We start from the raw sequence: 26,815 nt of genomic DNA, 5'->3' as shown, positions 1-26,815 counted from the left end.
GTTTGATCCTAATAAAGCAGAAACCTCTCATGATTTGAGATCTATATTTTTGTCATAAGTGCTTCCAAAGGGTTAGCATACTGGTCAATCTAGGAATTAATTAAACTGCATTTTCTGTTCTGAATGTGTTTGAAACTGTCAATATCATAAAATCTCTCTCAAAGTTCATTCTATTTCATTATTCTTTTCTTAGTAATACTTTGAGATACATGTTAGTATAGTGCTCAATATCTGAGTAGCACAATGGTCCATTAACTGGCATTTAATCCTCTTCATACTTTAAATTTCTTCCAAATGAATTGTAGGTTCTTACTATATGGAGATCTGAATTGACTAATAATTTTAAGAATTCACAACAATACAGATATCCTGTCTCTATTACCTTAGTGTAATATAGTTGTTTGGCAAACTTCCCCCTCACTATGTCGGTGGGAATTTGGTGGATTGGCAACCATCTGATTACTAGGATTTATGAATGAGCTGACTTGTGCTTGACTACATTCAACCTTGTTTATAATGAGAACAAATGGGTTTGTGCCAAGCTCAATATCAACTGAGCTTCAAACTGTGTTCTCGCTTGTGTATCAAAAAGCTTACCAAATTTGAGCTTTTACTTAGCAGCTTGAGCTCAACGACAGATAAGATTGTCCTCATAAGCTAGCCAACTAGATCCAATAAATAATTTTTTTCTGATTTATTCATTTTTCTTTTTACTGATCTCACAGTGTTCAAGTGCTCATGCTTGTTTATTTATTTTGTTGGGCTTAAAAATAAGTTCATGCTTATTTGTTTTCAATATTTATTTTCATACTAAATGAATATAAAGTAGCTCTAATTGAGTGGAGTAGCGAGCTTATTCATGATTACTTGGTTAGTTGCAGCCTTACTGTTTATGGATTATGGAATAATGCTCACCCAATTAAAGGAGTAATCTTGTTACTTATCTCCGTCTGTTGTCACATTTAAGGTTTTGTTCGTCTGCTATCTTGTTTGATTTTTACAATAAACCATACATTTATTTCAAGCGAAGATGAAGTCCATTCAATCTTGTTTCTTCCTATCTTCATGGGGATGTTTTAGGCATCATGTCTATTGACCTTCTTAGTTTTTTATACAGTTCCCAACGTACTTGCGGATGATGTTTTGGGAGTTTGGAGGATTGATGATGCTGATCATAGTTTCTCAACTCAACCATTCAAAATCAAATATGCTAGACAGGATGTTCCTCTATCTATTATGGTGTCTTTCAACTTACATAACGGAAAAGATGAGGTTAGCACCATTTTTAGTGTTGCTTAAACTAAGCTTTCCAGCTTACAAAACCTAAGCATTTATTTTTCAGAGACCATCAATACGTTCAGTAATACTAAAGTTTGAACTTTTGTATGCTCCAACCTTGGAAAATGGGTAAACCAAAAGTCACTATGAATCCATAGTTTTTTAATCCATATTGTTATTATACTTTGATATGCTTAACTTGATTTTTTCCCTTCCCCTCACAGAAATGAAATTCAGGCAACTTACAATTTGATTCCAGCATCTATTCATGAGTTCAGGATACCTCCTGAAGCACTTCTGGGTCTGCACTCATATTGCCCTGTTCACTTTGACACTTTCCATGCATCACTTATTGATCTAAGTGTCCATGTTGTTTACTTGAAATCTGGTACAAGCACACCTGAGAAATTGTTGAAGTATGTAGCACGGTCAGTCCTCACATTTTTATATTTCTATTTTCTAAAACATATTGTTATATTCTATGTATCAATTGACTTGAATTGTTCATGCCAGAACTTCTCTAATGACAGAAAATATTGCTGATGAATACCAGGAAGGGCCACATCAAGTAAGTATAGTTTTACACAGCCAAATCTCAGTGATGTTTTTCCTCTAGGTTTCTGTAAAAAGTAATACAATTGTAATGAAATAGTTCAATGGTGGAATTTGCTTACAACTTTCTTTAATAGCACATTATTTCTAAAAGTGCATATCTGTGGTAAGATAAGCATATGCACTAATGAACCTCTTAGCACTCTGACATATGATTCACATATGTGTGGATGTTTTATTTGCTCCCATATACTACATATGAGTATATGCAATATCATCTGATTGGAAGGGACATGCAGACAAATAATATGGCGACCATTAGGGTCATCTTACTCATTAGTTTTCTAACTCATCAATTGTAGTTTTTTCTATTTGGGAGGAGAAAAAAATAATTTGTTTTAAAAAAACATGCGACATTGCAGCAATCATCATGACCTCATGGAGGTTGCTACAAGGTCGTCGTGCCGGTCCGGTGTCATTGCTCAGTCAGCAAGCAGAAATTTTGCTTATGCCAACTAGCACGGGTCGGTACTTAAAACTGCATTGTCATTACATCCTTCAGTGGTGTTTCCTCAATGATTTTACCATTTTCCCTTCCTCAAAAGTATCTCATTTTGACAACATTTACTTATTTACCAGTAAGTGGGAAGATGTAACTAGGACCTCGTGAATCTAAATTATTGTTGTTTTCAACACATGAGGTTTAACTTTCTTTTGAAATTGTATTAGGTTGAGAAATTAGTTTGCCATTATCTTGAATTCAAATTCAGAAGGAAGAGAATTTGAACAAAATTTGAAATCTAGCATCATTATATGGTCTTATAAAATCTGATTTTCTCTGTCATATGGGTTGATATTATAGTTTTTCATAACCTGGCTAAAGTTTACTCAGTGGATAAGTTATTAAATATGAGTCTTGATTGTAATAAGTTAATATAGACCAATTCATCCCTGATACACATTGTGTGACAGGTGCTCATGTTAAGTTAGTTTTTTGTACATTGTGCATGTACAATATGACAATCACTTGTATTCATGCCTAATTTTTTGGCCTTGTTTTATGTTTAAGTATGTGAAAAGAACTTGGTTCAAGTTCGTGTTTGGCTACATACATTGTTGCATCTATTGCTTGTGTTGGCGGCAAAGTTTTTTGTTTTTTTAATCAATCACTTGATATGCTTAATCAAATATGTAAGTTGCTTACCCACATTCATTTCATCACTGTACTTGCATTCACATTTAAGTTGGTCTCAAATTTATAAATGTTTTTTTAAGTCAATCTATTCATATTTTGTTTCATTATGTGTATTTATGTTTTGGTTTAATTGTTGGTTTAATTGTCCCCATGTTCAATCTTTGATAGTCTTGAATCTAAGTGATATCAAATTACAAAGTAGAAGATGAACAAATCAAATTAAATACAAGGCTTTATGTGATAAAAAAACATAATGCTTGACAGTCCATGACCAAGTTCTCTTGGTCACAAACCATACATACTATTAACCATAAACATCAACCAAATTATACATATATCAAATGCCAAGAATGTTTATGATTATGCAAGTCTAATAGGCCTTAACTTATGATTAGAAGTTAAGGGTAAAATCATCCAAAAGTAGTCTAGAGCTGGACCAAATCAAATTGATGGACCATCTAAGGCAAAATTGAACCACAGGCTAAGTTGACCGAGCTTTATGTAAACCATAGTCAAGATAAACAGTTTAACCCCCAGATTGATTCCAAACGTGAATTTGAATTTTTAACTTGAAAGTTGAAACCATTATTGATTTGGAAATAATCAAGCTTATTACCTATACCAAATCCAAAACACGAGACCAAGCAAGGCAAGATTAATGAAATAGCAGATGGGCCCTGAATTGGATAAAATGGTAGCTGACCACTTCCACACTATGCAGTCTCCACCATGAAGCTGCATGAGGCTTATGCTGTAAGAAGAAGGAAAGATAAGACAGAAAGCCCAAAAAAATAGAAAGAAGGATTGTAAACTGGTCAACAAGATTAAAGGCCATAAAAAAGAAGAGATCAAACGAAAAATGGTCAACAAGATTAAAGGCCATAAAAAAGAAGAGATCAAACTTCAGGGAAGCACCAAAGAAGCTAAAAACAAGGTAAAGAAAAATCTTGAATTCTCTGGTGGGCTAAATAAAAGTGTTGTACTCGATCTTAAATAAGAATAATAAAAGTCACCTTTTTCATTATAGCAAAAGGTGATTACGCTTACATCAGATGCTCTTCACAACCCGTCACTAGGTTATGTGAAGGGAGGTAAATCGCAGGGGCAGAAAGCCCCCTTTTTCATGTCTTTATGGTCAATGACCATTCTTGCTGGGATCTACTATGATGGCCTACCCATGGTGTAAACTTTTGTTCCATGTCAGTTGACATGGGCAAACCATTTTGTTCCATTTGTTGACTAGTACGTAGAACAATTCAACACCACTCAACACAATTGAAGTGCACGTGAGTTGGTGAGCACAAGGTTACGATCATCGTTAAGTCAGCGAATAGGCATGGGAGGCAAGCACGGAGTAGTAGTTTGAGATCCAAGTGATGGTGGTTCAAGATCCAAATTATGGTGGCTCGAGTAGAGATCGAACATTTATGAAAGGAGGGCAGTGCCTTGGTCTTCATTCGTGGATGATAATTGGCCTCAGGCTATGGAGAGATCGATTGGGTCTTCTCCTTTGTAAGCAGTTGACATTGGATGAGTGATAACTTGGGGTAGTTAGAGTCATGCAATGTACTCAAAACTTCTTCCTTGCTTCGAAGACTTTAACAACAGACAACGACAACTTCTCATCGAAGCGAACACCAATTTATGGGAAGATGAATTGGATCCCAACTTAAGATCCAATTTAATTAGAACTGTGACTTTATAATTTAGCCCTAAATTTTTTGAAATTTCTAAATTAGGTTAAGATGTTGTAAAAAATAAAAGCAAGTGAGATTAAAAAAATATGTTACTAAGTAAAATTTTTGTTGTTGTGCTCCATTTGGTAGTCATACCCATACCTATACCTACCTGTTATCTCCCTTGCTCGCCTTGCCTCACTAGCAACCTTAGCACCCTCTGACCGACGTCTCTTTCTAAAATAGGCCATCTCTCCCACATTCTATTTAACATCTATTGTATTACATTTAAAGGGCAAATCGAGATTAGTAGATGTTTTAGATCTAATGCAAGAAATAAAAAGGGGTTAATGGAAAACAAATAGATTTCTTAAAATACAAAAATTGTTAAACTAAAGGCAATATGAAATGGAAACACAGAGTAGAAGAAATAACTCCCATACAAGTTGAAGGTTTAGGTTTGGCCTTCAACCATAGTATGCTTAAGCGCAATCGTCGTGTCCTGGTCTTAATGAACCATAAGACTAGATATGGTTAAGCAGCTATCAAACTGTTGTTGCAGATAAACAATAAAGAAAAAAATAGTTAAAAGGGAGATAGAACTTGAGGGTCTTAAATGTGGCTAAATTCTCTCGCCTAATATAATTGAGTGGAATGAATGTTGTTGAATTTGTTGGAATGTATGGGGCAAAAGGACGACCAACAGAGGGGGTGGATACCGTTCGTGGCTGCAAATGTAATACTTTTGCGTGATTTCAACAAGATCACAAACAATTTTAGCAACCAAAATAAATCATAAAGCAAACACAAACATACCACATTGCCAACGTGGTTCTGCAACTCCCAGACTTTTATTTTGTGACCTATGACTTTTTGGTGGATCACTCTCAGAATCTTCTATATCTTCCTATTTATAGCAACATCGGAGGTGGACTAACCTTTTACAGGGTATTCATGACGAGTACAAGAAGCTTACAACAGAGGTTAGGGTCTTGCAAGAAAAGCTCAATAAGTATTTATCAATCAATTTGTAGTATATAGTGTTTATCCCTTTGAATTCTTTTCAAAGTCATAATCACATGGTAGTCATCATTCGACTTGTTGGCACCATTCAACAAAACCTTTATCCGTTCATTCCATTAATACGTCATTGAAGTTGTCACCTGTAGCATGAGTCGACTAATTATGATGGCAAAAGGCGAATACGCTCCCCCCAGCGTCCCCGTCAACCCATCCCAGGGCCAACACGGAGAAGGTAAATCACGGGTGGCTACTAGCCTTTGGAATAGGGACTAGCACATAAGGAAGACATTTACCTCGGCTTTGTCGAGATTCGAACCCATGAGTCGACTAATCATGAACATTAGTCAAGTGCATGGTTTAAAATTTCGAGCAATATTGGAGTTTCAGTTTATGATTAGAATAATACAGTTTCAGTATCGTATCGTGCTATGCTGATATGATTTTGATATTTTTTAAATATAAAATATATTAATTAAAAATATTTTTAAAAACTAAAATTTTAACTTAAATATTAAAAAGTAAAAAAGTATTTTTTATAAAAAATTACGGGATGGCGACGTGGAGGTCGCCGCGATCCTCAGCAACCCATGGTGCCAATACTATTGTTGAGCGATGGGCGAAATGTTGCATGCCACGATATGATATTTTAGACATTGGTCAAGTGCTCTTCTGAACTTTGACTGATTCCGTTGGATTACAACTGGTTTTTTGCTAGGGAATTATTCATCCAACTTGCATTAGTGGACTACTTATAGGCACCAATCGATTGAACCATTAAAGTCCACTAGTTTGTTGTCTATTTAAAAAAGAAAATATTTTGTTAGTTTATGAGTCAACTACCTCATTAACTTAACAATTAGTCCACTGAAGGTCGAATGGTGTGTTGACTATAGTCAATCTAATGATTGAGTCTGTCTAGGGTTAGGAATACCCTCGATCGAGTACTCTTGTCTTAGTACATTTGCTCTCAACTCTTAGCTTACCATGCAACTATTTCTTCCTCCAGTCCATGTCTCGTCAAGCTTTTCGTCTCTTGAATGCAATCTCATGCCATCCTTCATGCTTCATGTACTTGGTCTATCTTAGTCATCTTTCCTCAAATTTCTCGTCCCTTGAATGTACCAAGTCTTTTACTCACTTTCGTGCCATCCTTTATACTCTACTTATATAGTTTACTACTGAGGCACAACTAAATTACGATGCTCCTTGTCCCGCGGCACCTCGAGTGTCCCACACTACTCTTCTGTGGTTATACAAACTCGAGCCATTGGGTAACCACAATCTTGACTGTGCTAAGTCATTTCAACGCGTGTATCCACCAAGCCCCTACACATTCAAGGCTTTGCCTAAATATTAAAATGCATAGTTGCACTAGACCACTCGAGGCATGATTTTACCAACAAAAATAATGCACATAGGAGTAGGAACAGGTGGGGTCCTAAGAAGTTTTATATTATCCATAACCATTTGGTATATCCAAACCCATAACTACTCTATAATTGTGCATACCCAACCGCTCTGTGAGTACCCGACCACTATTTTTGGATATATGAACTAACCATAATTTAATATATCTTGATACCCCTAATATCGAAAGCAGTGACAAATTCAAATTGAACCTATAAAAATAACTAATTCAATCTTTCCTTGATAAAGTAAGCCAACAAAATAAGTCAAGCCCTAATGATAATCCTACTAATAAAATCTTAATATCCATCTAATTAAGGTTGAACATATATAATGAATCTTTCAAATGTATATTCTATACCTGATGGCTATTTACCATTTCACACAAACCTGTCTCATTCTCCCTGTTTAATAAATACGAAACACAATTAAAGGTTAGCTAGTCATGGGTAGTTGAAAAAATATGCTCCATTGCTACCCAAGTTGAATGAATTTCAGTCTGATCCTCTCTCTTAAAGTTTAAAGTTTCTGCCCTTTTCGCACAAACAAGGTGTCTTATTTCCCCAATGCAAGTGGTCAAAGAAATAAAAAAAGAGAATGAGTATGTTAGTTAAAGTGACTATTTTTTAAAAAACTTGGAGATTGAAGAATTTAAAATAAAGTGAGAAAAACTCCTGGCATGCAATCTTCCCTTTGCGCCTTGAAACCATGCGTGAAAAGTTATAAATACTACCCTACCGCCCTCCCTTAAAGCAAAAGAGAGAGAACTTGATTTTTCTTTAATATAGACAATGAATCAACATAGTGGCCATCCTAGCTGGCTTGGAAGTTGAATCAACTCGATGGTTCGAAATCCATCCAAGAGAGAAGATGGAAAATTTTGAGACTATGATGCTTAAGATATTTTTCTCCTTTTGTTTCATCAATCTTCTGTCTACAAAAATTTGTGAAATTAAAAATTCAAAAAGTTTCAGAAATAAATGGAGAATCTGAAACTTGGAAAATTTTGAAATTATAAATGAAGCTGAAAGTTTTTTGGGAAGTTTCAAATAAAATTGTTTTTTTTGGGAAATTCCAAATGATAACAGAAAATTTGGACATCTTGAAGAATATTAATAATATTTGGGAAATTTGAACTCAAGCTATAAAATTGCTAAAAATTCTGAAAAACATCTAACAATTTTGGAAATTATGGGAAATTCTAGTTAAAGATAGAAATTCTCACAAAATTTTGAAAACTTTGAAATGATACTCAGAAATTTTGGAAAAAAAATATCCCTTTAAATTAACTATTTGAAAGTAGTTCTGAGAAGTAAATTATTAAGTATTTCAAAAATTAATATGTCAAAAATTAAACTCTTTCTAGGATTTCTCAATTTTAAAATGACAATTTTAAAACTCCGCCCATGACGAACTAGTCATGGTCGTCCTAAGCCTAGATAAAGGAAGATGGTTGAATTATGGTAAATGTTCAATAAATGGATCCATTAAACCATTATGCTAATGCTAAGTCGTTTTCCAGAATGAACACGTTGCAGGGTTCGATTGTAACATTTTGGCAAGGATCGTTACATCTCCAGAACTCGGGGGTAGTGCTAAATATGTAATAGTTCATGTTGCAGGGTCCAACTGTAACATATCGGCAAGAACCGCTACATCTCCATGAGAACTTGGGTATAGTGTTAAATAGGCAAGAGTTCTCACACCATAGGTTAGATAAAAACAAATATTATATGAAAACTAATAGTATAAGATTTGGAACATGTAACATAGGAACCCTCACTGTAAATTAATAGAGGTAGTAGATGCGATAATTAGGAGAAAATTTAGTATTTTGTTTGCAAAAGACAAAATGGGTAGGCTAGAAGGCGAAGATGATAGAGAACTCGAGTTTTAAGTTATGGTACAGTAAAACAATAGGTATTATTGTAGATAGTTCGTTAAAAGATGAAGTTGTAAGAGTAGTTAGAAAAAGAGATAAAATTATAGTCCTTAAGATAGTAGTGACGAAAGAAACTAGGAACGTACTTAGTATATATGCATCACAAGTAGAATTAGATGAAACTACCAAAACAAGATTTTGGGATGACCTAAATGAAGTATTACAAAATATTTCGTCAAATGAAATAATTTTAATAGGAGGTGGTCTAAATGGGCTTGTCGGAGCGAAAAATAAGGAATATTAGAGGGTAAATGAGATTATGGGTTTGAAACAAGAAATGAAGAAGGGAAACTATATTGGATTTTACAATAGCATATGACTTTATATTAGCTAATACCAGTGATTGGAATGTCGTTCGGTGCCAGGCGACACAGACGATTTTTACTATTTTAACGGTGGAGCGAAACCGGCACAGTACGCATGACGATTTCATCGCACGTAGTCACATGCGTCATGCGAGCGTGTTGCGCACCAGAAAGTCGACGCTAGTCGCAGGACGCTTGCAGCGCCGCCGAAAGAATCGCGGGACACTTATGGCAACGCTGGAATCATCGCGAAATGCTTTTGGCAGTGTCGGAAGCGTCCTGCAGCGCTGAAAGCGTCGCGAAATGCGTGTGGCGGCACCGGAAGCGTCCCGCGATGCTTCTGCTAGCGGTGTCATCGTGCGTCCCATGCGAACAACATTATTTGTTGAAAATTAAAAATAGATTTAATTAATTAAAACAATTCCCAACTTAAGTGTGATATTTCAAAGAGGTTTTCATGATTCTGATTAAAGTATTCCAATAAAATATATAAAAACATATTTAATTTTTTAAATAAATAATAAATTTTATTAATTGATATTCTATTTTTGTTATTGTTTTAATTTTTTTTAAAAATTCTAATGAATCAAATTTATATTTTGATAATTTTTATTTTTTTATTTATTTATTTTTTACTATTTTAATATTTAATTGATATTATATTTTTTTACTATTTTAAATATATTATTTAAATTAATAAATAAATAGTTAATTTATATAATTATTATATATAAAATGGTTTCTTTGTATTAATTTATATAATTATAATTATTTAATTTGGAGAATCAATGCTTCTATCGGGTAACATAATAAATCAATATTAATTTGAGTTATTGATAGATCAATTTTCTTTAAAGAAAATTATGTTTAATTATTTTTTAACAATATTAAGTTATTCAATAATGGGGAACTTATATAAAATCAATATACAACTTATTTCAAAATTATATACCATAAACATATTTATCTAATAATTACTATATATAAATAAAAAAATACATGGTACGATATGATACCGAAATTGTATCGTTCCAGATTCAGACCGAAACTTCGGCACGGGCTAAGATTTTAAATCTTGGCTCATACATTTTTTAAGAAAAGAGAATACTTTCACGTTAAAAGTGTGAATAATAAATTGTAAATTGACTTTCTTATGTTTAGAAAGAGGGATAGAAAAATTTGTAAAGATCCTCGGAAAAAGCTTAATTACTAGTAGTGTTGGATATATGCCTCAAACATAGTATCAATAAAAAGAAAATATATAAGATTTCTAATTAAGTGGTGGAAGTTAAAGGATGAGAAACAAAATATATTTAAGGAGAAGGTGAGAGTACAAGCATTAGGTGAAATATAGTGACTTTAATATGACATGGGATAAGATATTAAAGTTAAAAATAGTGGTTAAAGGTGTATTCGGTGAGTTAAAGGGGCATGCACCACTAAGTAAGAAATCTTAGTAGTGGAATGAGCAAGTAAAAAAAAAATGATGGAAAAACGATTAGCTTATAAGAAATTATACGTTGTAAGAACGAAGAAAACTTAAGAAAATATACAATAGCCAAGAGAGAAGCTAAGAAAGAGTGAATGAAGTAAAAAAATGAAACTTTTGAACGATTATATCAAAAATTGGATACAAAAGAAGGGGAAATACATTTATAAAATAGTTAAAGTGAGAGAAAGGAAGAGATCTTAGCCAAATAAAATGTATTAAAGATGAATATAATAGGGTATTAGTAAATGATAGAGAAATAAAAGAGCGGTGGAAGAGATATTTTTATCAACTTTTTAATTAAGGTCTAGGTGAGCTTAATTTTGGGTAATTTAAGTAAGTCAAATGAATATAGAAATTTAAATTTTTATCATAGAATTTAAACTTCAGAAGTAGAATAAGCATTAAATGAGATACACAATGGAAAAATCATTGGACCAGATAATATTCTGATAGAGATATGAAAGTGTCTAGCGAAATAAAGTATTGAATAACTTACAACATTATTTAACATGATATTGAAATAAAAATAATACTTGATCAATGGAGGATAAATACTCTAATTCCCTTATATAAAAACAAGGGTGACATATTAAATTGTTCAAGCTCTAGGGGTATTAAACTAAGGAGTCATACCATGAAACTTTGAGAAAGAGTAATAGAAAAAGATTAAGGAGATGACGGTGATCGAAAATCAATTTGGGTTCATGCTTGAAAGGTTGACAATGGAAGTTATATATCTTTTTAGACAACTAATCAAAAAATATCGAAACAAAAATAAGATGTACACATGATATTCATTTACTTAGAAAAAACTATTGATAGAGTCCCAAGAAAAATTATATAGAGAATTATAGAGAAGAGATATATTAGCATAACATATATTGAACTAATTAAGGATATATATGAAGATGTAACGACCAGAGTAAAAACTTCAAATTGAGTAACTAAAGTATTTTTAATAAAGATAGGGTTACATCAAAGATCAAAGATCAACTCTTCCTATCTTTTTATACTAATTATAGACGAACTTACTACACACATTCAAGATAAAATACCGTGGTGTATCTTGTTTGCAGATGATATTGTTTTGATAGATGAACACGTGAAGGAGTAAATGCTAAACTAGAATCTTGGCGGGAAATATTAGAAGCGAAAAGTTTTAGATTTAGTAGAATAAAGACAGAATATATATAATTTAAGTTTAATAATATTAGACGTAATAAGACAATTATTAAGATAGGAGATGACGAGCTGGAACTGAGAATTTTAAATATTTAGGATCATTTTACAAAACGATGGAGTGATTTAGAGAGATGTCTTAGATAGAATATAAGCAACATGGTTGAAATGGAGGAAAGCGTTGAGTGTTTTATATGATTGTAAAGTACTTCTAAAACTTAAAGGAAAGTTTTATAAAATCGCAGTTAGATCTGTTATGTTATATGGAGCTGAATGTTGGGTTATGACTTTAGCACATCAGCAGAAGATGAGAGTTGCAAAGATGAGGATGTTAAGGTGGATGTGTGCACATACGAGGATGGATAAAATAAGAAATGAGAGTATTAAAGAGAAAGTCGGAGTTGCATCTATTGAGGGAAACTCTGATAGACACGTTTAAGATGGTACAGATATGTACTCAGACGATTAATAAATGCTTTAGGTGATGTGAAACTATGACAAACACGTACATCAAAATAGGAAGACCTAAAAAGACTTGGTTAGCAATAATAAAACAAGATAAAATTTATTTAAGTATAGATGATGATATAGTAGGGAATAAAGTCCAATGATGTAAAATGATTCATATAGCCGACTCCACCTAGTGGATAAGGCTTGGTTTTTGTTGTATTTAATTACTTTGATATTTAAGAATATTGATTTCATTATCTTTTGAATGTAATTGGAACCATGGTTTAAAGTCTCAATGGTTAAAACATATCATTTCGATAGATTATCGAAATTCGATATTACTTAACACCCCGACAATGCTCTCTTGTGTCATTGTGTTAATCATGTCGATAATGTCAACCCTCAACACCCCCTTGGCATACTAAAATTGAGATAATTTTATTATTTTTTTATTTTGTAGTTTGCCTCTAATACAAGATAATATCAAAATTGTAGCATTCAATATAGAATGCAAATATTAAAGTTAACTATGTAGTTATTTATCTTTTTCTTTCTTTATCTGTTTCCTCCTTTTGTCTCCAATTTAGTACCGGTACGATACATCGAAACACCGGTAGGATATCGAAATTGTACAGTTCTAATTAAAGACCCAAATATCAACATGACTCGAGATTTCAAATCTTGATTAAAGCATTATCCCTCGCCTTAAGGTATCTTCTCATAAAAAAACCCCCCTCTTTCAATATCCAAATAAGCATAAAATAAAATCAACTTCTTATCATATCTAACAAGATCCCATAAATTTCTCAAAAATATCAAAATGCTCCCGAGATGATCCCTCAAAAGTTAAACTAGATAAACTTTGACTTATTGGTTTTTGTTTGCTACAATATAATTTGGTTGTGGCCCAACATCAACATTTATTGATATCAACGAGACAAATAACCTTAAACCTTGTGACAACTTTGAGCCTGTAAAAAAGTCCTATTTATTTCTCTTTAAGCTTGAAACACCTTTATGGTCCTTAAATTTCCAATTTCTCATTTTAAAGGTGCCTTTATTGATACTCCAATATCAATACGGTAAATAACTTTAATCGAGACAAGCCAAGCTGAGCTTAAAGTAAATCAAGTTGTTAAAATGGTTGCTCAAGCTTGACTTGGTTTCTTTTTATTAGCTTGAGCTCAATTTAAGCTTGATTTTGGTTTGTTTGGATGATATCAAACTCTCAATTCGAGCTTGTTAGATTATTCGAAATTTTTACATTTTTAAGCTTGTCGATTGGTTAGTGAGCTTTATATTACAAGATTGGTTGTTGGTTTTGAGAGCTTTTTATTTATTTGCATGTTTGATAAGAGCTTTGTTAATGAATATGGTTCACAAACTTTGTTATTGGACATTGTTTATACATATTATTCATTGATTGTTCACCGACATATCATAATTTCTATTCATGAACATTGACTAGTTGAACATATATGTCTTCAAATTTGTTCTATTAGTTTAATGTGGTTTTCAAGTTCATTCATTAATTGACTTTGTGTGTATTAAACGGATATAGACAAGCTCTTACCGAGCTGCTTGTTCATGAACGTTTAGGTCAAAACATCATTGAGCCTCTAAATACGCACATGAAAGTTCATGCATGGAGTGAGCCATAAATATCAAATTTTCCTTCAACATAGTAGTGAATTCGACTAAATTTGATATCAATATGTTTGATCACCAATCAACATTGTCAATTTTTACTCGGATCCTATGAGTTGCACCCAACCAACCCGATTAAATTTTTTGTTATTTTCTCTATAATGCTTCACTTTTATCTTAGTACTTCATCATTATCATATTAACCTTGATATTAATATACATAAAAACAGCTTAATTTTAAAAATAAAATTTGATCTAACTTAAAAAAATTCCACTAAATCCTAAGTTTAGATCAAACCAAATTCGACTTGATCCTAACACAAACCAAAAACCTACCAACCTGACCTCAACCCGATATTTTTTAGGTCAGGTTGGTGTGTCAAATTTTGACACCCCTACCAGAGGGAGGAGATAACCATAGACAAATGGGGCAACCCGATGTACGAAGCTCCCGTCATGCGGGGTCCCCGGGAAGGATCCATTGTACGCAGCCTTACCTTGTTTTTTTTGCAAGAGGTTATTTCCAGGATTCAAACCCGTGACTTTTTGGTCATTGAAGGAAAATTAATTTTAAACCTTTTAACAATATCATTGAGCTAATTAAATACAATTGAACCAAACTATTATATGTATATGTATGTATGTGTACACACACAAACTTAGTTTGGTTTTAAATTGGTCAAAATAAATCCAAATTGAGCTTAGTTTGAACCATTTGATCCTAATTATCGCTTCTACTTGATGGACTCCACAAATAATGTTTTAGATTAAATTTACTATTTATTATCAACAAAGATGATTCTTTTGCGTTTGACTTTTATGACAATGGAAGATTGCAGGATAAGTAAGGAGAAAACTAGGTTTGGTGAGATTGTATTGAGTTTCTTTTCATCCCCGTTTGTGTCTTCTCTCATCATTGATTTGGATGTCTAAAAAGTTAGACGCGACACTTTGATTAAACAAACATTTATTTGGTTAAATTAAAAATAAGTCATTCATTTTTCATTTATTATTTTTAGTTTAATTCGTTGCAATATGATTGAGGATATATGCAGATCATAATAGATTTGAATGTATCATACAAACTTTATAAAATTTTCATGAAATTAAGAGTTCAATACGAAGATATAAACAATGTTAAATTTGAATTTGATAGATCCAACTTGGATCCAAAATTTATAAATTTGATTGAATATAATTCATATATGTTTTTAAAACTATATACTTGTACATTAAATAAATTTAATTACAAAATTTAAAATCTAAGTTATGTGTAGAATATAATATTTTAATCTTGGTTCACTCTAATAGTTTAATCACTTGAAAGAAAAAAAACCAAAATTAAAACTAAATGATAGAATTTTAGATTATTTCATTTATCCAAAAGTATTATTTGGATTTTATCAAATAAAATAAAAGACACAAAGTTATATTTAATGATCAAATTTCTTATCAAATGTATATGGACAAATTCCAAACATAATTATATAAAGACATAAAAGCATATGCATCTTTGACAATGGAAGCCTCTCTTTCAAATCTAAATTGATCGAATGTTAGAGAATTCATAAGCAAAACATGTCTCACTATTTGATTTAGAGGATTAGGGAAGGTCTCATTTTATTGTTGCTCATCCCAACATTCTAAGTGCAAGTCATTGTAAAACGATAGAAATATACAATTTACAAATGAGTAAAGCTAAACATTAGAATTTAACTCATTGCAAGTGTAGTCAATTCTAAAGACCAAGGTCATTAAATTAATTAACGATATAAAGAATAAACACGCATTATCAATCTAATTAATTGTTAATTGATTAATTAAAATAAAAATTAATTGGTATTATTAATGGTTAATTAAATAAGCATCAAAACTGTACTAGATATTATTCCAATCAGACAGAAACTGTGGAAATTTTAAACCTTGGTAAACACAATATATTTTTGAGCTGCCTGATAAATTACTTTGCTAATTCAACCCCTTAAGAATCTGCAAATAGTGGAAATAACTCAAATAGCATAATTGCAAAACCAGCCTATATTGGTACAGACCGCTAGAGTCTGATTGGTATCAGCTAGAATTGCTGATCAATAACTCAACAAATGGCATAAATTGGCAATATCAGCCTATACTGATATGGATCACCAGAGTTTGATTGGTATCAGCCAGCAATGGATGATCCAATTTTATTGTAGATACTAATTTTATCAGAGAAATTTGTATCTCAAAAAAATTTAGAAAGTTTTATAAAAAAGCTAGCGATCTAGAAAATTTAGCAAAATTATTTAGTTCTCATTCAAAAATTGTTTTAAATCTGTTGAAATGTAGTCAAGTTGGGAGTTGGGACTGAATATGGACCAAATCAAATAGAAATTTTGTTAAATTTTTGTCTTTTTCTTACTTCCTATCGAGAAAGATTACTATGGATGGAGAGAGAACATAATAATGATTCTAAAACTACTCTTCAATTAAAAATCAATTCGAATGCACTTTGAGCTTCAATTAAATTTTATAACATTGAATATTAAATAATAACACTCTTATTTAAAAATATATTAACAATCTAGTCTCATTGACTAACATATACTAAAAATATTATTTTATTTTTGGTTATATCAAGAGAGAGAAGGGGAGCCTTGGCGCAACGGTAAAGTTGTTATCATGTGACCAAAAGGTCATGAGTTCGAATCCTGAAAACAACCTCTTACAAAAAGCAAGGTAAGACTGCGTACTGGATCCTTCCCGGGATCCCGCATGGCGGGAGCTTGGTGCACCGGGTTGCCCTTTTTTTTTGTTATATCAAGAGAGAATAATAATGATTCTAAAACTCTCTTCAATTAAAAATCAGTTTGAATGCACTTTGAGCTGCAATTAAATTTTATAACATTGAATATTAATTAATAACACTTTTACAAAAAATATATTAACAATCTAGTCTCATTGACTCATATATACTAAAAATATTATTTTATTATTGGTTATATCTATTTTTTTTATTCAGTAACATTATAGTAATAAATATGACAATATTTGTATTGATACTTAGATATATAATGCCATATAATAGGCATTCTTAAGATTTTGAAACTTCTCATCTCACATATGAAATGATTTTATTATATCTTTTTTGTATTTAATTTTTTTTCCATCGATTTCAATTTCATTGATCCTATTGATCTACCAATATGTAGTACTACAGATACTTAGATTCTCAAGGATACAGTTGTATGATTCTATAGAACAGTTCTTGTTCAAGTAAGGTTGCGAGATTGGTTCTAAGAGTTGGATAGCTAGGTTATCCAAAAAAAAAAAAACAGATACTTAGATTCTTTGAATGCTTGATCCTAATTCCGATACCAATTTTAACTATGGTAAATAATTTCAAATCATCAAAATTACATCTTCAAACATGTCTATTTGAATTGCCTATTTATACAGTTCTCAAATACATAACACCTCAAATACCTAAATCAAATTACTCAAATCATATTACTAAATGGATCCCTATCACTTGTTCATTTAAACGAAAGTCAAATCCCTAAATGATCCAAATCCATTTAGATAAATCTCAAATCCTAAGGTATTCAAACATATTTTGAGTCCATAGAAGGATCCTTTCTTCATCATCCATTTAGAATAAGAAATTTTCAAACTTGTTTGGTTTGTCCAAATCTCTGAGTCATTTGACAAACTATGGAACTCAATGTTCTTATTGACACTATCTTTTCTGCTCTTCATGCAATATTAGATAGCAATATGCCATTAAATGGAAGTTTCTGTGTCTGTTTGAAATTCTAGTATCCACTAGAATAATAAATCCTTAAGGGGAGAATTTGATGTTGTTCAAATATAATAATTTGTGAATCTTAAATTGGCAGCTTCAGAGGAGTAGGGTCTAATTTTGACTTCACAATTTGGAATGCTCATTTCTCCTTATAGTGTTAATAACTTAACCTAATTATTCCATTAATTGATACGAAGTGAATCCTCCACACTGCCATACAACAAAGCAAAGAGTCACAATTATTTGGAATTGTCTTCCTTGATTTTATTTTATCACATTAAACTGTATGAAAGATTACTAATTTTTTAGTCTGCCAATGCATTCACTTATCATAAATTTTTGATGGCTACATGATCACATCTGTTATGTTTTCTCCTCCTGCATTTTGCTAATTAAGATACTACATGGCAGATGCTAGGTCAAGTACAGTGGTCAAAAGCAATTGAAATTGTGAAATCACTATCTATTTCATGTGAGTTACTTCTTAAACAAATTAAAAATTTGAGTAGAGCAATTGGTCAAGCTGTTGATGATCTACAAGATCTTGATAAACTTGAGTTAAGTGGTTCTTCCTTGAGGAATGACTTATCTACTTCAAGTGCGTCCAAGATGGGGGTTGGTCTTTCACCTAACATGCTAGATAACAATCTCAAGGTCTCTTTTTTCTTCATTTTAATATTTACTGCCGTCAGACATTTTCATTTGTATATTACTGTCTAAAAGTTTTCTTCTCACATCATCTTCATTTTTATATACACAGAAACCAAATGGTACTGTAGACTTTGGAAATGATTTGATTCTCAACTCTTTGTCAATGGAAGAGTTGTTAGGCGCCCTTTTTACTCTTGGCAACCATCTTTCTTTTCTATGGAATACATTTTTGAAGTTCCACAGGTATGTTCAAGATTTGCTGATTTGCTTTCTTTGTTGTAACAAATAGAATTGAGACATATGGAACTATGAAATGGAGTTCTTCAATTGCAATTAATAACATCTCTAATTTTATATGTAACTAATTTTTTTCATCAAAATTTGGTTTCATCATTGTACATCTACTATGCTGGTGATTTTTGGATGGAATTGTCAGGTTTTCAGCTCCTGCAAAAGTTGTCCTTTTAGAACTTTAAACACCAACATTTTTGTAGTCAGGTGTCAATGGCATGGTTTTAAAATCTCATACTACGACTGTGTCAAGCAACATAGTTCAAATATATTGTTCTAAAAAATTATTGAAATTCGATAGTTGATATTACTTGACACAATGTCTCCAGTGTTATTGTGTTAATAATATCGATGAGTATCGTGATTTGGCATGCTAAAATATAGGTTAAGATGAATTAATATGTGTTGTTTTTTTGTAGTTTGTGTCTATACAAGATAATGTCAAAATTGTACCATTTCAGATGGAACATAAAGTCTTAACTTTATATAATTGTTTTCTTTTTCTTCATTTTTCCCCTCTTTTCACTTCTAATTCGTCACCGACACCATATATCAGAACATTATCATGATACCTAACTAGAATCATGCCAATTAAATATTGAAACTCCAACACATCTCAGGATTTTGAACCTTGGTCTTTGATAATTGGACTTCCAAATCCTTTTGTTGTCGAGCGATTGTGAATAACAAAAATTCATAAGACATGAATAACTGTGGCAATTAGCTTTTAGATTTTTCATCATTTAGAAGCGAGAATTTTGAGACTTTTCCAAGTTAGTTTCTCCTGATGTATATGAGGTGGTTTTGATCATATTCTGTATGTTCAATATTTAATACTGTTTCTAAGATGTGGCATTTTAATTTGTTTGGATTTAATTTTATCAAAATAAGACCTTTTTTTCAGTTCTTTCATGATTTTGTGTCAAGATGAAATAAGATGTTTTGCAAGAAAAGTTAGTTTTTAATGGATATTTAAGCTTGTCTGTTGTCTCTAGGATAAATAGAGTTAAAATACTTGAACATCTTCTTGGTGTGTGGTCCATGGATCGGAAAGTAGATTGGTCCGTTTGGGTGGTTCATTCAAAAATGGAAGTCCCCAATCACTACTTGAGAAATGGATCCAATGAATCCTCTCACCATAACATAACTGGAAAAGTTGCTGTGAGGAAGGCCAATGATGAGGTATTTGTTCTAACTGTTGGTGCAGTCTACGATCCAACACTAACTTCATCCAATGTTCACATGCCCTTTAATAAACTAACAGAATGCAAGGTGGACATTTTAAATGATGTTTTTTAATATTATATGCAGCCTGCTCAAAAAGCAACATCTCGTGCGGAACTTCACAGGAAAACAATTGCTCAAATGAAAGTGAGATATCATAATGGTTAAGATTGTTATAATATGCTACTCTACGGACTAAACTTGGGATGGTTTATGCAGATCAACAGCTGTTCCATTCAGGACATGTATATTTTTGGTGATCCTTCACATGCTCCTGTTGTTTTTGTGGAACAACAGGCCATAAATCTTCCAAATTACACGGATTATCATTTGGATCAGAATGGTGCTACCAACTTGACTGTTCCTGCAAAAGATGTTGTACCTAGATTCCTGGAACCTAAGAAGACTGGCCGTGTACTACGAGTGGTTGTCTTTGTGCATGGATTTCAGGCATGTGCTCCATCTTTATTATTTTCTTTCTTGTTTTGCATGTTAACTTAGTAGTATTAGATTTCTTTGCACATGACTCATAATGTTTATAGAACATACAAGATAATTTGAGAGAATCTCCTTCTGTTCAACTATAGCAATGCCCTTGTGCATTATGCATTTATCTGTCTTTCTTCACTCTGATTGCTTGTAAAGTTTGTGCCTATTCATATATTTTTCTAGCTACTTGTATGTTATAGCTCTGCTATATTCCATCTTCTTTATCTTGAATCAAAGGGCAATATCTTAGGTTGTTCTTGATCAATGTAGCTTATCAATTGTTTCAAAGGGCAACATCTTCTTTTATTGTTTTTTTAGCCTAGGAAATTAGACCAGTGTGGGATCTATAAGAGGTACCCCTTTCCTATTGTTTCATCCATCCAAGCATTGATAAACCATTTGATTTTCTCTTCTCGCAAGGTTACAATTCGAGTTCAGACCGTGAGATTGCTAGTTGAGGGACACAACCCTTGCCTTGTTGTATTGGAGTCTAACTTCATCCCAACTTGTATTTTCTTCCTGTGGATTGTCAATTTTCTTAATCTTTTGAATTCTAATCATCTTATTTCATCCTATAAGCAAGGTTTAAAATTTTGAGCCGTGTGTGAGTTTAGAACAATATGGTTTTGGTATCATATTGAGCTGATACAGTTTTGCTACTTTTAAAATATAAAATATACTAATTAAAAAAATACTTTTATTAACATTTGATTACTTACTATTGAGCTAAATTTGATATCATGTCATAAAATGTTTAATATTTATTGAGTAAAAATCAATTTAAGGTTAACTGAAAATCACCAAGTAAACATTGCATGATTAAGTAGGTTTAAAATATATTTAATTTGAATTTATTTTGATCAATTTAAAATTAAACTAAATTTATATATATAATAATTTAATTTATTGGTAGCCATATATTTTATAAGGTTAGAAATTTTATTTACTTATTTATTTATTCTTATAATATGAATCTTTCATCCTTAAAGAAGCTTTTTTCTCCTTATTTACCTCTCGTGAATGGATGAACTAACCTACACGGATGGAGGAAAATAAATTATATTTTTTCATTCATGTATGGATAGAAGAAAAAAATAAAAAATTTTCTAAAGTGTGTATCTAATTTTTAATAATACCTAAATCATACACTACACTTTCATATTTACGAAATCATGCACCTCTTTCCTAAAATACTCCTCCTTCTGTACACGTGTTTATTTAACCCACCCGAGTCACCGAAGCACATTTAAAATCTTGAATAATACCTAAATCATACACTACACTTTCATATTTACGAAATCATGCACCTCTTTCCTAAAATACTCCTCCTTCTGTACACGTGTTTATTAACCCACCCGAGTCACCGAAGCACATTTAAAATCTTGAATAATACCTAAATCATACACTACACTTTCATATTTACGAAATCATGCACCTCTTTCCTAAAATACTCCTCCTTCTGTACACGTGTTTATTTAACCCACCCGAGTCACCGAAGCACATTTAAAATCTTGAAAAATGAGTCACCTTTCTCTTGAAAAAGAAGTTAAAATTTTTTAAAATCTCACAGCGGGTTAAATATGGGTTAGAATAAAGATTAGAAGACATAGTTACACTCAGGAGAGTCCCAAGAATACATTGGTCTTGCTTTGTGTTGATTCTTACAAACCTAAGTCCATCAATGAGTTTTGGCTAAAATTCGCCGTCCAAATTCAAAAATTTTAAACATGATCAGATTTGTAAGAGTCTTAGGAATACATAGGTGTTATTGAGCGAATATGATAATAAGTCTAAGTATATTAATGACTTTGTATAAAATTTTGTAATATTGGATTTTTTTTTAAAATCTCACAACGGGCTAAATATGGGGTGGAATCAAGATTGGAGGACATGGTTATACTCACAAGAGTTCCAAAAATACAATAGTCTTGATTTGATGCCAAAACTCACTGATGAGTAACTAATTACATTAGCCAAATCCGAATCAAACCATACCAAGAGCAATGCACTCCTAGGGGCTTCCTGAGTCTCATCATGCCCTCTAACCCTGTTTTCACACCTTGACAGGCTATGAGTTTTTTAAAAATTATATAATTTTAAGTAAATTTGACACAAACTCACCGTTGGACTAAGGCATATCATATTCACTCAACAACAACACCAATGTGTTCCTCGTACTCTCTTGACTCTAACCATGCCCAAAGTTTTAAAATTTGAACATTGTATGAGACAAAAACCCAATAATAACCTTAGGAGCATCAGAATTAACCCAAACTAGGATTAATGCACTCCTAGGAGCTTATTGAGTCATGCCCTTAAACATTAAGTCCACAACCTAGATAGCATGCTATGAGTTTATAAAATTTGACACCTTTATATAATTTGGAACAAATTCACTATTGAACTTAAACCTATTATATTCACTCAACAATAATACGAATGTGTTCTTGGACTCCCTTGACTTGACCATGTCTAAAATTTCAAAATTTAGTGAGCTTTAGCCAAAATTAACTAATGACCTTAGGAACATAAGAATCAACCTAAACTATGATCAATTCACTCTTAGGAGCCTCTTGAGTCTCACTATGGCTAAAATTTCAAATTCTAGAGTATGTACAACCATCAGTGAATTTTGGTCAAAACTTGCAAATGGTTGTACACTAGAATTTGAAATTTTGATCATGGTCAAAGTTAGGGAGTTCTAGGAACACATTGATGCTCTTGTCGAATGAATATGATTTAACCTAAGTAATAGTGAGTTTGTGCCAAAATGATATTATGTTGTTTAAATTTTAGAAATCCACAACATGTTATCTAGGATGTGGAATTAATGTTTGAGGACACGGTGAGATTCAAGTCTCCTAGGAGTACATTGGTTGTAGTTTGGGTTGATTTTGATGTTCTTGATGTTATTAGTGAATTTTAACCAAATGATCGTATAGAGTCAGGGGAGTTCCAAGAACACATTTGTACTATTATTGAGTGAATATGATAGATTTAAGTCTAATAGTGAGTTTGTGCTAAATTATATAAAGTTGTCTAAATTTCATTAACCTACATCATGCTATATATGTTGTGGAATTAAGGTTTGAGGGCATCATGAGACTCACGAAGTTCCTAGGAGTGCATTGGTCTTGGTTTGGGTTGATTATGATATTCCTAAGGTTATTAGTGAGTTGTCGCCAAAACTAATTGATGACCGTATAGTGTCTAGATTTTAAAATTTTGGCACGGTGAGAGTGTCATGAACACATTGTTGAGTGAATATGATATGCCTAAGTTCATGAGTTTGTACCCAATTTACTAAAAGTTGTATAAATTTTTAAAACTCATAATATGATATGCCTAGGGTGTGAAACTAAGTTGGAGGGTATGGCGAGATTTAGGAGACTCCTAGGAGTGCATTGCGCTTGATTTGGTATGGTTTTATTCAGATGTGGCTACTGTCATTAATCATTTGACCAAAACTCACTAATAACTCATCAGTGAGTTTTGGAGTCACTAATGACCTTAAATTTATTAGATTCTATCATCAAGGCTATTGTATTCTTGGGATTCTCCCGAGTGTAACCATATCCTCTAATCTTGATTCCACCTTATATTTAGCCCGATGTGAGGTTTTAGAATTTTTAAACTTTTTTCAAGAGAGAGAAACAGTGCTTTCAAAATCCTATATAAAACATGATTTTTTTTTTCAAAATTTTAAATGTGCTTCGGTGGCTCGAGTGGATCAGATAAGCCCATGTATAGAGGGAGGGGTACTTTAGGAAAGAGGTGCATGATTTGATAAATATGAAAGTGTAGTGTGTGATTTAGATATTAGTAAAAGTCAAGTATGTGGTTCAATAAATTGTCAAACAAAATTAAGAGAGGGATGGGAAAAAAATTAAGAGACAAAAATGAAATATCTACGAAAGCTAAAAGTAAATCATAATAGGGGTAAACAATGAAAGAGGAATGACTCCACGACTCACTGTGAGGTCACCGGGGCCTTCGCGGCCCCTGTGATATGGTATTGAATCTGTTATATTCCGGTCATAACCAGAAATTGGGCACAATTTGAGATTTTAAATGTTGGATGAAATCTAGTCTTTTGCTTCTCAAGCTCTTGGTCTTCCTTTTGACACTCGAGCAAGCGAGATGGAGGATGTTTAGAAATCTCTTGCAAGCAATAGTGCTAAAAATTTTGTACTGAGCAGGCATTTAGATGTTCACATGTTGATCAACTAAAAATTTACTTTGATTGATTATTAATTATATCTATTGGCGACACATTCAAAATCAAGGATGCTGGTTACCAATATTTAAAATTGATCGGCCAATTAGGAAGTTGGTTGATCAATTTTAGATTTTTGGTTAATTATCTAAAAGCTTAGGGCTCTGAACCATGAAACAACTAGTCAAACAACTAGGAACTAGGATAAAGCTCCTGCATCATTACTTTGTGAAATCCTATCATAATAATCAATGTGCTTAAAATAAATGCAGCATTACATCAATCTAAACTTTTGGATCTAGCTTCACGCTTGAAGAACAACCACGAGTTCAAAGCTTCACATGGATCCACACTCAATGGAATACATTATACAAGCTTAACCACTTTAATCTCCAAACCATATGAATAATGCTGCATAGGACTGTAAACGAGCCGAATCGAGCTTTACGGTGTTCAAGCTTGTTTGATAAGGTTATCGAGCCGAGCCGAGCTTAAAATGAACCAAGCTTTTGAAATGATTGTTCAAGCTTGACTTGGTTTATTTTTTATGAGCTTGAGTTTGTTTGAAGCTTGGCTTGAGCTTGGTCCGTTTAGATGTTATCGAGTTCTCAATTCAAGTTTGGTTCGAGCTTAGTTCATTTAGATGTTATCGAGCTCTCAATTTAAGTTTGTTTGATTGTTTGAAACTTTTAGTTATTTGATTGGTTATTGAACTTGATAATTTAAACTTATTTATTTATTTTATTTTATTTTATTTTATTATTTATTTAGCAAATTGAAAAGAGTTTTATTAATGAATATGGTTCGTGAATTCACGAACGTTGTTCACGAACATTGTTTATGAACATTAACGAGCTGAACACATATGTGTTCAAGCTTGTTTGTTTAGTTTAACGAGCTGTTCAAGCTTGTTTGTTTAATTAATCTTATGTATATTGAACGAACATAAACAAGCTCTTACTAAGCCGAAGCTTGTTCACGAATTCTTGGTTCATCTACGGCTCTGATGCTGCATACGTTCTTGCTTATAATGTAATACAAGTGCCTAAATTATATCGCATTGCTAAACTATCGAAACACCATGGTAACCATAAGAGAAGATCCAATGTTTCAACAGAAATCCACTTGTTTATTAAATAGATTTGTAACTACTTCACACAAGATGAACAAAGTCATAGGATTTGTTTAAAGCACAAGTACCTTGCACACCCTAGCCTAGGGTGAATCTACCCAATAGATTCACACAAACATGCATAATAACTATATGAACTACAATTGTTTTTTTTTTCAACATCGCCATAGTAGAAACAATTAAATAAGACACCTCTGATGGAATTGACAAGTTGCTCAAAGTAGTGTTACCATGGTGGACTCAAGTCATGGAGATCTTCTATTAAATTTATTCTGGTACATGTTTAAATATGCGAATTAAACATGTAGAAATTAGAAGATCATGGTGCAAAGTGCCATTTATGCTAAAAAATCATTGTTCATGTGCATCATAACAAAATGGCTAGCAAGAATGCAGTCGAATCACAAAATTCTTGTTGGGTTGCTTGCTCCTCTTGGTACCTAATAACTCTAGACCAATTTAAATTCTGCTGTATTTTTAAAATTGACACTCAGGTGGGAAAGGCACATCGCTGCATAAAAAATCTAGTAGAACTTAACCTTGTTTAACCTTTCTACATTGGTAACTTTGATTTATTCATGACAGGGGAACCATCTGGATCTACGGCTAGTTCGGAATCAATGGCTTTTGATTGATCCTGGAGCTGAATGTCTTATGTCAGAAGCTAATGAAGAGAAGACAACAGGGGATTTCAGAGAAATGGGGTGTCGGTTGGCTGAGGAGGTCATTCTCTTCCTTAGGAAGAAGATGGATAAGCTTTTGAGATATGGAGGCTGTAAAGATATAAAACTTAGCTTTGTTGGGCATTCTATTGGAAATATTATCATAAGGAGTGCGTTGACAGGTATTGTTCATGCTCTAGGTGCTCTTTTTTAATACCCA

The 26,815-nt window shown here is 32.4% G+C and overlaps 1 protein-coding gene across 6 annotated transcripts in view; it reads left to right on the top strand.

Annotated features, from left to right (window-relative positions):
- LOC122014994 (protein FAM135B-like) overlaps nucleotides 1–26,815 on the top strand; it is a 47,405-nt gene that overhangs the window by 1,626 nt on the left and 18,964 nt on the right. For all 6 annotated transcript variants that reach the window (XR_006120802.1, XM_042571583.1, XM_042571581.1 and 3 more), the window contains exons 3-12: nucleotides 1,118–1,272; nucleotides 1,343–1,407; nucleotides 1,503–1,706; nucleotides 1,792–1,846; nucleotides 18,342–18,584; nucleotides 18,691–18,824; nucleotides 19,868–20,054; nucleotides 20,184–20,243; nucleotides 20,316–20,546; nucleotides 26,519–26,777. Coding sequence is in view for 5 of the 6 variants with exons in the window: in XM_042571583.1 (XP_042427517.1) it covers nucleotides 1,118–1,272; nucleotides 1,343–1,407; nucleotides 1,503–1,706; nucleotides 1,792–1,846; nucleotides 18,342–18,584; nucleotides 18,691–18,824; nucleotides 19,868–20,054; nucleotides 20,184–20,243; nucleotides 20,316–20,546; nucleotides 26,519–26,777 (1,593 nt within the window). In the remaining variant the exon portion in view is untranslated. The remainder of the gene's footprint in view (nucleotides 1–1,117; nucleotides 1,273–1,342; nucleotides 1,408–1,502; nucleotides 1,707–1,791; nucleotides 1,847–18,341; nucleotides 18,585–18,690; nucleotides 18,825–19,867; nucleotides 20,055–20,183; nucleotides 20,244–20,315; nucleotides 20,547–26,518; nucleotides 26,778–26,815) is intronic.

Source organism: Zingiber officinale, chromosome 8B (assembly GCF_018446385.1).
Source record: "Zingiber officinale cultivar Zhangliang chromosome 8B, Zo_v1.1, whole genome shotgun sequence".
Classification (NCBI taxonomy): domain Eukaryota; kingdom Viridiplantae; phylum Streptophyta; class Magnoliopsida; order Zingiberales; family Zingiberaceae; genus Zingiber; species Zingiber officinale.
Note: the sequence above shows the minus strand (reverse complement) of the source record. Positions and strands in the feature narration are given on the sequence as shown.